Source organism: Bos indicus x Bos taurus, chromosome 3 (assembly GCF_003369695.1).
Source record: "Bos indicus x Bos taurus breed Angus x Brahman F1 hybrid chromosome 3, Bos_hybrid_MaternalHap_v2.0, whole genome shotgun sequence".
Classification (NCBI taxonomy): domain Eukaryota; kingdom Metazoa; phylum Chordata; class Mammalia; order Artiodactyla; family Bovidae; genus Bos; species Bos indicus x Bos taurus.
The window spans coordinates 68,489,089-68,502,020 of record NC_040078.1 but is presented as its reverse complement, the minus strand read 5'-3'; the positions used below and the strand labels follow the sequence as shown (position 1 = coordinate 68,502,020).

General features: G+C 38.8%; 1 protein-coding gene across 2 annotated transcripts in view; it reads left to right on the top strand.

The window, feature by feature from the left end:
• Positions 1 to 12,932, top strand: part of ST6GALNAC3 (ST6 N-acetylgalactosaminide alpha-2,6-sialyltransferase 3) — a 625,489-nt gene that overhangs the window by 366,115 nt on the left and 246,442 nt on the right. For both annotated transcript variants that reach the window (XM_027536851.1, XM_027536852.1), the window contains exon 3: positions 4,400 to 4,809. In XM_027536851.1, the coding sequence (XP_027392652.1) occupies positions 4,400 to 4,809 (410 nt within the window). The remainder of the gene's footprint in view (positions 1 to 4,399; positions 4,810 to 12,932) is intronic.

Sequence of the window (12,932 nt, the reverse complement as noted above, 5' to 3'; positions counted from 1 at the left end):
TCATGCGAAGTGTTGACTCATTGGAAAAGACCCTGATGCTGGGAGGGATTGGGGGCAGGAGGAGAAGGGGACAACAGAGGATAAGATGGCTGGATGGCATCACCAACTCAATGGACATGAGTTTGAGTGAACTTCCGGAGTTGGTGATGGACAGGGAGGCCTGGCGAGCTGTGGTTCATGGGGTCACAGTTGGACACAACTGAGTGACTGAACTGAACTGAACAAATCTTCAATTTGTTTAAAAGAAAAAAGAAAACACAGTATCTATGAAGCTCAATAAAATGAAATGCAGTAAAGTAAGATATGCCTGTATAATGATGTTACCCACCCCCCCAAAAAAAAATCAGTATCTTAGACTTCAGATGAAAGGAAGCATTTTACATTTGTGAGATTTCTCTTAGGAACACAGCTGCCTAGATGGTTGGCTGAATATTTGTGGTAATCTCAGTTTATAGACAGCCAAAGCTCAAGCAAAGCATTTGGCTTGATGATGTTTTGAGTGTATGAGAGGGAAAGACAAAGAGGTCAAATTTGTTTTTAATGGAAAGAAACAAAAAATAGGGAGAAGTCAACTGAAAAGGAAAGTTCAAAATTATGATAGGGCTTGATAAAGTGGAGTCAGATAAATCTTTCCAAAGGTCTCGGAAAATCCAGGGCCTGTATCTAGAAAGAAACTGCTTACTGAGGCAGAACTGAGCGAGTGGACACACATGGAATAAATTTTCAAGCAAAAGCCCCAAATCAAATAACATAAATGAGCTCAAGAAACAGCAGGACATTTTAACAAAGAAAGTTGAGATCACAAGATGCAGTGATAAAGCTAATAAAAGGAACTGAGATAACCAGATAAGAGCAGCCCCTGGGTCAAACCATCCATTCGTGCCCAGGTGTGTCTTTCTTTTTATCATGGCTTACTGTAGTTTGAAAGTGCTTTCAAACATTTGGATGAGTCCCTTGTGCTTTAACAAGCTCTTCGTGTTACCTGAAGCTTCTGATTATGATTAGGAATGTTTCATTCATCTAGCCCTGCACTCCTATCATACTGTAAAGATGGTCCTGCAACCATGTGGTAAATAGAACAGTCACACCTGCAGCCATGACTCCTGGTACCTCATTCAGGAAACCAGACAGCTAGGTAGTTCTGAGACCAAGCAGTATGACATGAGCAAGTCTCGTACAACTCTGGCCTTGGTGACAATATGGCCAAGTGAATAGTATAAAAGACAGGGGCAATTTAAAGATCACCACCTACTCCCAAAGGTATTATATTCATAGCACCCTGCCCAATTACGTATTTGTCATATAAACAAGAGGCCATTGTTCCCAATATTTGCCCTCAAGTTATTAGTCAGCTGCTGACCTCATAGCTGCACAGCTGATATGTTGTCATGAAACAGACTGTGAAGTCTTAATTGATCACTCTCAGAGGTTACAATTGTCAAGTGAAACCAGTATGCTGATTCTTATTAGTTAAATGAAGCCTTGTTGTGGCTGCTGCTGATGCCAAGTCACTTCAGTCGTGTCCGACTCTGTGCGACCCCATAGACGGCAGCCCAGCAGGGTCCTCCACCCATGGGGTTTTCCAGGCAAGAGTACTGGAGTGGGGTGCCATTGCCTTCTCCGTTATTGTAGCAGAACCAGCTAATTCACTTTAATGACTTGGAAATCCAATGCTAATTGCTGCATTTTGGGTATTAGAACACCTCCAAGGCTTTTTCTTTATATCTTTCTTTTTGATTTTTTTTTAATGTGTGGGGGTGGCACCTGCACCATATGCATTTTGGTGATAAATTGGAATGTGTCATGTGATACACAAATTAAATAAGGCATTGATTTATGTGACTGATTTTGGAGGACTCAGCTAAGTCTAATGGATGTCAGGAAGAACATTGTATTCTTCCTTACAATCTTCCCAAGGATTGTAGGGAAGGGGCTTAAATGCAGAGGAAGGGGCTTAAATCAATGCCTGAATCTACGAGGCATCCTCTTGTGCCTCCATTTGCCCTTTGGTGAAGTCTTCACTGTGGCACCAACCTAGAAAATCCCATTGCCAAGTGCCCTAATACAGTCACCCACCTTGAGTGGAGATATTCTGACCTGGTGCCTGGACCACCTGCTGCCCACCTTAGTTTAGAAATCTTACTGGGGCAGGAGCAATGGACAGTCACTCCATTTCATAGCAGACTATTAAGGCACTTCAAAATGGACCTTTGTGGGCTGTATAAGTAAGGTTTTTTAAAATTCTTAATTTTGACATCTCAGATAAATAGATTCACTCACCTAGATTGAACCTGTGGGTATGTTGATGTGTTTCTTCTGGATTGCTTTTCTCTTTTTAACTAAATCAGCAATTCTAGATGAATTGAAAAAGTCCACTTCTTCCCTAAGACTATGTTCAGGGTCCTAATAAATACTTTTCATTAAATTGCTTTCATTTCCTAACTTGACCTCTGTATATTTGAAATACTATAATATTCCAGGGATTTCTGAGGAGTGGGGTTAAATGAAGACAGACATTGAGCCTACTCTTATGGAGTTTACTTTCTAGTGGACAGACATAATTAAATAATAAATTGTAACACAACTAATACACAGTGTGGAAGAGGCCACTGACCAATAGGCATCAAGAAATCTGGGGTCACATATCAGATATAAATGTAGAATCTTACAGAAAGAAAAGAAGAAAGGCATGTATCAGCAAAGTGCATTGTCCCCTTATCACTCACTGTTTAAAAGTTCACTTTTCTTTATGTGTGGGGAAATCATAAAAGGAATATACAGTCATTCCTCCATACCCAAGGGGGGTTGATTCCAGGACCCCAGTGGATGCCAGAACCTGCAGATGCTCAATTCCCATGCCATGGGCTTTCCATATGCTCCAATTCTGCATCCACAGATCCAAGCAACCCGGATGGTGTGGTATTTTCTATCCCCAGAGTGTCGACTGTATTTGGTTTGCTTGCGGGTATGCCAAGTCGCTTCAGTCGTGTCCAACTCTTGGCAACCCCATGGAGTGTATAGCCAGCCAGGCTCCTCTGAGAATCCATGGGATTCTCCAGGCAAGAATGGAGTGGGTTGCCGTCCCCTCCTCCCAGGGATTTTCCCGACCCAGGGATCAAAACCATGTCTCTTCTGTCTCCTGCATTGGCGGGGTGGTTCTTCACCACTAGAGCCACCTGGGAAGGAAAAAAAAAAAAACAAGCAGAGACTAAGGGAGAGAGCGGTGGGTTTAGAGTTGGATCTAGAGTTGAATCCACCAATGCAACTGTATCACCTGCCAGCCCTGAAAGTTGATGCTTAGTCTCTATGAGTCTCTGTTACCTCATTGGTTAAAGTATGTGGAATCTAGAAAAATGATATAAATGAACCTATTTGCAGGGCAGAAATAGAGATGCAGATGCAGAGAATGGACGTGTGGACACTGGATGGAGTCAGGGGGAGGGGAGAGTGAGACAAATTGGGACATTAGCATCGATGTATATACGCTACCATCTGTAAAATAGCTAGCTAGTGAGAACCTCCGGTATAGCTCAGGAAACCCAGCTCAGTGTTCTGTGATGGCCTAGATGGGTGGGACGGTGGGGAGAATAGCAGGAGGGAAGTCCAGTAGGAAGGGGATATATGTATAGGTATAGCTGATTCACTTCATTGTACAGCAGAAATTAGCACAGCATTGTAAAGCAATTAAACTCCAATAAAAAAAGAAAAGGATGGTGGAGACTGTCTTTGTATGTGCCTTCCTTGAGTTCTTAAAAAGAAGCCTTTCCTATCCAACTAGAATAAACAAGAGCACAACGGTTGTTTAACCATGGTGATGCAAGGGAATTTTTTAAGATTCTCTATAATATTTTTGCTACCCTGAAATTTATCTTCAGTAGTTCTGGGTTTTGAAAATTCAGAATCTCATCATTTGCTGAGTTTTTTATATTTTTGTCAACTGCTACATAATCATTCATACATATAAGTAAACTTCAAATTGATGCCTATATATACTCCTTTTGCATTTCTTTTTTTTAGCCATCACCCTTATTAAAGAGAGCAAATCTTTCTGTATTTCCTTATTTCATTTGAAATAACAGTTTTGAATGAAAAGACATCATAAAAGGTGGGAAACAAATGACTGCTTTTTCATTGAATTTCAAAGCAACACAAGAAAGAGAAATGAAAGTTATTTCTTAGCAATCCACATTCACTTTTTAAATGGAGGCATGCCCCAAGCTTGATATCCTATGGAGCTAGTTTTGGATTAGTATAAATATATTTCAGCTATATTCCCACACTTAGCAATTATGCACAATATCTGGAATTTGTTTTCCCAGAAAAACTTGTTGGAATATGAGGAACTTCCTAATTTACACATTTCTCCCCTACCTGCCCTGTTTCTCTTTCTGTTTTTCAGCCTTTGCAACTGGACTGTAATCTTTGTGCCATTGTGTCAAACTCGGGTCAGATGGTCGGCCAGAAGGTGGGGAATGAGATAGATCAGTCGTCCTGCATTTGGAGAATGAACAATGCACCCACCAAGGGCTATGAAGAGGATGTTGGCCGCATGACAATGATTCGCGTCGTATCCCATACCAGCGTTCCTCTTTTACTGAAAAACCCTGATTATTTTTTCAAGGAAGCAAACACTACTATTTATGTTATTTGGGGCCCTTTCCGCAATATGAGGAAAGATGGCAATGGCATTGTGTACAACATGTTGAAAAAGACTGTTGACATCTATCCCAATGCCCAAATTTATGTGACCACAGAGAAGCGCATGAGTTACTGTGATGGAGTGTTTAAGAAGGAAACTGGGAAAGACAGGTGAGTCCTCTGAGAAGTGGCCTTTTTGTCTTTCATGCTGTCTTTGCAGAGTTCTTTTGCCAGCTATTAAATGAACAGTTATTTTTCAAACCGGTTGTTATATGTTTTTGACTATTATGATTACTTGATGAGCCAGCAGTGAGGCCCCATTTAGTCCACCTACACCAACTTCTCTCTCTTCATTTTGATTGGATTGAAGCCCCCCCCAGCAACAACAACAAAAAAAAAACACTGACTGCTTCCCCAAGATATCTTTAGGTTTGTTCTTATTTAGTTCAATTTGCTATTGATTAAATTGGATATAAGCTGAAAGAAGTCTACATATTTTTGTCTCAAAATAGAAATGTTAAGGAACTTTAGGACCTAAACTCCTTTGGAAGTTGTGGCAAAAATTTACTGAGACTCCAAAGCAGAACAGGCTATTGATTCTGTAATCGGGTTGCAGAGCTTCTTGCCTGCAAATAGGCCATGCCCTTGTAAACTTGTGATCACCATAACTTAGCATTTAACACATTAAGCAGAATATCATGTTGAAATTAAGCATTACTTAAAATCATTAACAGTGGGTTCTTGATGAGAAATGAGATATATATATATACCATTCACTCAGTTAGCTAAAAACCAATTTGCATATTTTTATTACATCTGGTTTTCTGCAGCATTCTGTAAAATACCTTTCCTGAGGTGTGCTTGCTTACTTTTCTCCTGCTCCTTACTTTTCCTGCTTCCTCCCTGCTCCCTCTTCCTCCTCCTCTTCTCCCATATAACTTACTTTTTTCTTCTTCTTCTTTAGAAAGGTAACCAGTATATGACAGAGAAGCAGAGTTGTAAATCAGTCTGTCTTTTATTTTAGTTCATATGTCTAGTACTGATAAGGAAGGAAGGAAAAATATTGAAACTGATTGCTAAAATGTTGAATTACCACTGAATATTGCTTACTTGTACAATCAGTTCAGTTCAGTTGCTGAGTCATGTCCGACGCTTTGTGACCCCATGAATCGCAGCACACCAGGCCTCCCTGCCCATCACCAACTCCCGGAGCTCACTCAGACTCATGTCCATCAAGTCAGTGATGCCATCCAGCCATCTCATCCTCTGTCGTCCCCTTCTCCTCCTGCCCGCAATCCCTCCCAGCATCAGAGTCTTTTCCAATGAGTTGACTCTTCGCATGAGGTGGCCGAAGTACTGGAGTTTCAGCTTTAGCATCAGTCCTTCCAATAAACCCCCAGGACTGATCTCCTTTAGAATGGACTGGTTGCAATATCATGGATAAATTGAGCATTGACTGTAATTCCAATATTAACATTCTGATTTCCTCAAGATGTATATCTTTTATCCTTTATTATTATCAAATTTAAACCTTTAACTGTATTGAGTTATGTGTTTGAGAAAGGGAGTTTCTAACATCTCTGGATAGAGTTTTAATGCTGGTATTTATTTTTAAAATTTTATGCGGACCAACTCTCCTAATGATAATGTAGGTCAAATTTAGTGTTTTCTACTTCTGAGCACCAAAAATACATAGCTCCTAATGAAACGCAAGATAAATAGCCGTTGATAGTGGCCCCTTTCTGAAGGAGATCAGCCCTGGGATTTCTTTGGAAGGAATGATGCTAAAGCTGAAACTCCAATACTTTGGCCACCTCATGCGAAGAGTTGACTCATTGGAAAAGACCCTGATGCTGGGAGGGATTGGGGGCAGGAGGAGAAGGGGACGACAGAGGATGAGATGGCTGGATGGCATCACTGAGTCAATGGACGTGAGTCTGAGTGAACTCTAGGAATTGGTGATAGACAGGGAGGCCTGGCGTGCTGCGATTCATGGGGTCGCAAAGACTCGGACACGACTGAGTGACTGATCTGATCTGATCTACTTTAGAGTTAGTGAGAAGATTCCCAGTGTTTAGATTTGAATCAGTGTAGTATAAGTGGTGCAAAGAGACAGGCAGTAGGGATAAAAGGAGTAGGTATGTGCTTCAAAGAAATATGGTCACCTGTATCATCATTCTGTATAAATATGATCATTCTCAAGTGGCTTTGGAAATTTCTGATTTTTCACTAGCCCAGAGCAATGCAGTTAATTAGGTATAGTTGGTTTTTCATTAATAACAGTTTGCCCTTGGGGTATCACCTAGTCATAACTATAGGCCCTTGAATAATTTAGGGGTATCAGAGAAGAACTCAGCATGCTGTCTGTTCCCATGCGTTTTGCTTGTATCATGTTGGTTTTGCTGTGAGCTTTCAGAGACAGCACTGTCGCAGCTCTATGGACTGGGCGACAAGTGCTGGGAAAGAATAGCTTTGGGAGGTTCATTTTCCTACTGTCTCTAAGGAGGAAAGCTGTTTATATAGTAGGAAAAAACTCAGTTGTTAAAATTAATTTTGCAGGTATCATTCATTTCATAGAGTTACCAAAATAGAAGTATAGAAATCAAGCCAAAATGATTTTATGATGCTTTGTAGCTGTTTTCTCCCCCAAATCTAATCCTGTGTTTCATTGAATACTGCAACCAGACCAAAGAAGACAACCAAGTAATAGAAATGAGCAGAATGGATAGTTTTGGTAAAATCTATTTGAATGACAAAAGGCTGACCAAAATGATCTCAAGGGCTGCTATCTCCACTGTGGTTTTAATCTGTGTCCTAAATACAGCTGTGTTGATTTGATTGTTAAAGATTTCCCATAGTGACCTGATGTTCATTGCCACTTTTCAAAGAGACATTTTTTAAATTTTTATGAAGAGAAATGTCACACACTTATAGAGAGACTAATCCTGTAATGAACTCCTGTGTACCCACAGTTCAGATTGAATATTATTAACTCATAGCCAGTCTTCTTCCGTCTATACCTCTATTTGCTTTCTCCTTTCCCAAGGTTTGTTTTGAAGCAAATGCCAGGCATCATATTATTTTCATTCATAAATATTTCAGCATTTATCTCTAAAAGATAGACTCTTAAAAATAAACACTATGCCATTGCCCCACATAAAAATCAGTACAGTCTCTTAATAACAATATATATTTAGTCTGCTTTCAAATTTCTCCAATGATCTCATTAATATTTTTAACAGTTAATTGTTTCAGGATTAGTATTAAGGTCCATACATGTTCAAATAAGGATTAGCATTAGTTTATACATTATAAATAATTGATATGTCTCCTATATTTCTCTTAATCTATAGCTTCTTTTCTCTCACTCTCTCCCTTTATTATTGAAAAAGATCTAGTCATTCGTCCACAATCTATATTTTGCTGACTGCCCCCCAGTACTTCTGCTTTGATACCTTGGTACAGTGAGTCCCCTACATATGAATGATTTCCATTCCAAGAGTGAATTTGTAAGTCTAACTTTTGTTCGTTTAAGTCCAACAAAGTTAACCTAGGTAGCCAACTTACACCATTGGTTATATAATACTGTACTGTAATAGGTTTATAATACTTTTCACAGAAATAATACATAAAAAACAAACACAAGAAGTTATGAAAATGGTTTTAATCTTAGAAAAGTACAGTCGTGCAGTACAACAGTTGGCACTTCTTAGCAGTGCCAGCCACATCACCGTTGCTTTCACCCTTGCTGCTGGACATGCTGGGCTTGAAATAAAGATACTGTACTACAGTGCACACTACTGTCCAACCACATGTAGAGGATACACACACATGACCGTGTATGCCAGACCTGCGAATAACTTACTTAACTGGACATTCAAACACATGTTCACATCTTTGAAAGTTTGCAACTTGAAGGTTTCTAGGTAGGGGACTTAGATATTGAGGGTTTATTGGATTTGGGTCTAATTTTTAAAATTGTTTGTTTTTTTTTTAATCAAGATTACTAGGTGATACTTCTGTCAGAATGAAGACAGTTTTCTCTCTTTTTATGTTAGCAGTCATTAATGATCATTGTCCAGATCCAATAATTCATTAGAATTATGGTGCAAAATGGTGATATTTCATCATTTCTTTTTCTGTTATTAGCTGATATGCATTATAAACTTGCTGTCATCAACCATTTGGTTACTGTGAGATAGAAGATAGTACAAGTTCTTTCTCTTCATTTATTAGTTTTAAGGCATTGACACCATCATCCTCCAAAAAAGGACCAGTAAATTTATTGTTTTCAGTATTTACATATCCACTTAGGTACTTAAACCTATTTGAAATACTTTAATTCATTAAAATTATGTTCTTATGCTCAAATCGTCCTATTTTGAGCTATGCGAACCTCTTTAAATTGGTTTTTGCATACTTTTAGTAATTACTTTAGTAATCTTGTAAAACAAAGTCTTGTAAGTTCTTTTTTGTTTCCTAATATTATATGATGTTTAAGGCTTTTCTTGTACATATCCTGATGCATGCCATATCCAGACATTTTCCCCAAATAACTTGGGTCCTTTTATTGATAGTGTTGAAGAGAACATAATCTTGGCTCTACAGGTACTCATAACTACTGGATTGGTCTTTGTTTCTTGGTCTTTTCATTACACTGAACTAGTATATAAACAACATATGCTATATATACTGTTTAAAGACAAAATGATTATGAGTTCAAACTGACTTCCAATTCAAATTCAGGACTATCAGGTTTTTATTTTATCTCATCTATCTTACATTTTTCTTCTTTCTGCCTTGCTGGCAATCACAGGTTCTAGAAGCACCAATGTAAATACTCATCTGCTTTATCCCACAGTATACACACAACACTCTTAGAATTAAGAGTAACACTGCAACCAGAAATATGATTACTGTAAACATTTTAAGATTATTCTGCATCAAAGAAGATGTTTTAATGCAAGCATTTGTGTGAGTCCATGCTCACAAAGTGTGTATTGGTTATATCCTAACAAAAGTTTAAAATTTTTTCTCCTAAGTAAACAGAATTAAGTGAATACATTATTGCAGGTATGAAGGGGTGAGGAAAAAGGAATATCCATATAATTTGACTTTTGTGTAAACTATTTGGTTGATTTGCCTGCACTTTCTGGAGGTAAGTGCTAATTTTCATCATCAGGTTTTTAGTGGTGACATTATGTCACCGTTATGGTGTATAATTCATAGAATTAAAAAAAAAATGTGTCCCTAGTCATTAAAGTGATTCATGATAGGAAAATGATTAAATGGAGTTCTTCAAAGAACTATTTGCCTCTCAACTTGTTTCTTCAAATTATCAAAATCCTTTTTAAAAATATAGGCCCCCTCCTCCGTTTACAGTGGGCATCTTTTCATTTTTCTAGCAGTTTTAATTTTTATCTCAAGGAATTCATTATTGAGAAAACATGAAGTAATAAAAGAAAAATTTTACCCTATTAAATTTCTTAGAATGAATTTAGACCAACTCATACACATGTTGGAATACTTTTTCAAATCGAATGAAATTTAATTTGCTTTCTTATCAGTTACTGAATAAAATTATTTGGCTTGTCAATTAGAAAGGATGACCTTGTGGGAAGAATTGAGAGAACAAAAAGAGAGGCTGCTTGCTCTTTCTCTGTTCATCTTCTGGGGCTCAGTTTTCTTTGGAATTCTAGGCCCTTTGGGTAGTGGTCACCGTTATATCTTCACTTACCAAGTATTTTTTTTTTCTGGGAAACAGCCACGTTCAACAAACCAGGAAACTTTGGAATTAAAGGCCTTGTAGTGAAAATAATCTAAGCCAAAATGGATCTCTTTTCCCCCTTTGAATGATGGGTGTGCATACATAATACTAGCTTGCTGACATTTACACATTTGCATTAATACATCTTGAGACTGAAATACCCTAGAGGTGCTGCGGGGCTAACACTGGCAAATGGTGCTACGTTCAACATTTGAAGAATGGGATTATGTGCCTGGCCATGTACAGATGCAAAATGAATGTTAACTCTCCCGGAGAGGTGGCACAGCCTGTGTGACACATTCTGCTTACCTATGGACAGATAGGCAGTTGCAGCTTGCCTCCCACTTTAGAAATACATTAGCAAATGTGGGCACATTATTGAATTAAATAATAATTGAGAAAGCTATAGTTCTTATTAAAACTGCAAAGCTAATTCGGGCCTGATAAAGGGACCTGAGCTGCCCTAAGTAGGTCTTCACTAAGTGGACACCAATGTGGCTCTGCCTTCAGGAATGGATGAAATTAATGAAAGCTAGCAGCAAATAGATCAATGTTTCAAGATGTTACTGCTTTAGGTTCAAAGGATGTAAAGGGAAGGAGTTACTTCTAAAGCATTTAGAAAACAGGAGATACAAAAGTCACTTTCAGAAGACACTGTCAAAGTGAGAAACGGATTGGTAAGTACCAGCCATGCATGGCGAGTCTTTGTTTGTGTGCTCCATCCATTCCCATTCAATCTTGCAGAGAGAAAAAGAAATCAGCAATGTGTTATTCCTCACTGTCTGATGTTGGAGATGGAGTTGTCATCCGGTGTGGGTTTTAAGTGCAGCCCAGTGGGTTTTAAGTGCAGCTTCGCTGTTTTAGCTGTCGACTAATAAGATGTACAACTTGAAAGTTGTGAGTTAAGTTTTATTTGGGGCAAAATGAGGACTGCAGCCAGGGAGACAGCACCTCAGATAGCTCTGAGAGACTGCTCCAAAGAGGCAGTTGGGGAAGGTCAATATATAAGGTTTTGGTGAAGGAGGAGTTCAGTGCAGTCAAGTCCTTACTTACAAAAGGTTTTCTGCTAGCCACGAGAAGCTAATGTCAGTAAGAAGTGATTTAGTGCTTTTCTAGATATGAAGAGATGCAAGGATTGGGATCATGAAATCACTTTCTGAAAATATTTAACTACCTAAAGACCTGTTCCAACAGAATCCCTGGAGCAGAGTGCTTCACTTCACTCTAAATTCCCTAAGGGGGTGTTGAAGGTGAGCAGCTGTAGCAGCACAGGGTTCGACCTCCACAGAGGCAGGTGGCAAATGCCCTTGTTGCGGTTGTTCACTCACTGGCAAATGCTCTTGTCAAGAGCCAATTTACAGTTAACATAGCTTTGACCATTTTGAAAGTTTTTTGTGCTACTGTGTGATCGATTTTAGGGATTAAATTGGCTCACATCCCTTAGGTTTGCAACCCTTAGTAGTTCCTAGAGTGGAAAGAGGTTTCAAGCCTCTCCTTTGAGAATTTGGGAACTCCCTGAATGTCCCCCTTTGTTGGGACACAAAACAGGCAAACTGCTCAACAAATGCAGTACAGCAAGGTGGGAGTGGTGGCAGAAACAAAACTCAGAAGCTGTGTTGGCCAGAGAGCCAGCCACAAGGCACAGACCCATGCCTCGTTGCCCAAAAAGGTACTGTTACCCTACCTGGACTCCAAAAACAAAGATGCCTAATCATTTCTAACTCAGGATAAATGGGTACTAACCTCAGGAAAACCTGGCCCAAAAGAAAATAGGCAAAGTAGAAAAATTCTTGGATTGAGAGACAGAACATAATATTAAAAACAGTATTTTTCCTTTAAAGACGATCTTTGCAAATATAACATCTCAGCACTTTTTTCAGGAGCAACATTGACACATCTCTGTTAACATGAATTAATGTTCTCACCCCAGCTGATGTATTTGGCAGAAACAATGAGTTCACACAGCAGTTATGGCAGACCCATAGGACTCCTGAGTCAAAAAGCATAATAAGGCATCCAGAGCTGTGTTTTCATGCTAACAGGCATTAGGAAACAAGAGACTTCCTTTTTCCTATTATTCATGATGGCATCTAGTGACCTACATTAAGCCTCCTCTATAATACACATGGACTGGAAATTAAAATTTCAATAAAAAGAGGGAAGAATCTATTGTATTAATGGGAAGATGGAAGGGATGTTTGTCATTTATCAAGATATCAGTACTGAACTGTTGCATATTTAAAAATACACACATCTGGGCAAGTGTGCACACAGGTACATACTAGGTAAAACTATATTTGACATGACAGCTTAGTTTAGGATTAAAATAAGAGAAACTTCAGTGACCATATTTTTATTATTTAAAAAAATTTTTTTTTCACTTTTCAATTTTATTTTATTTTTAAACTTTACAATATTGTATTAGTTTTGCCAAATATTAAAATGAATCCACCACAGGTATACATGTGTTCCCCATCCTGAACCCTCCTCCCTCCTCCCTCCCCATACCATCCCTCTGGGTCATCCC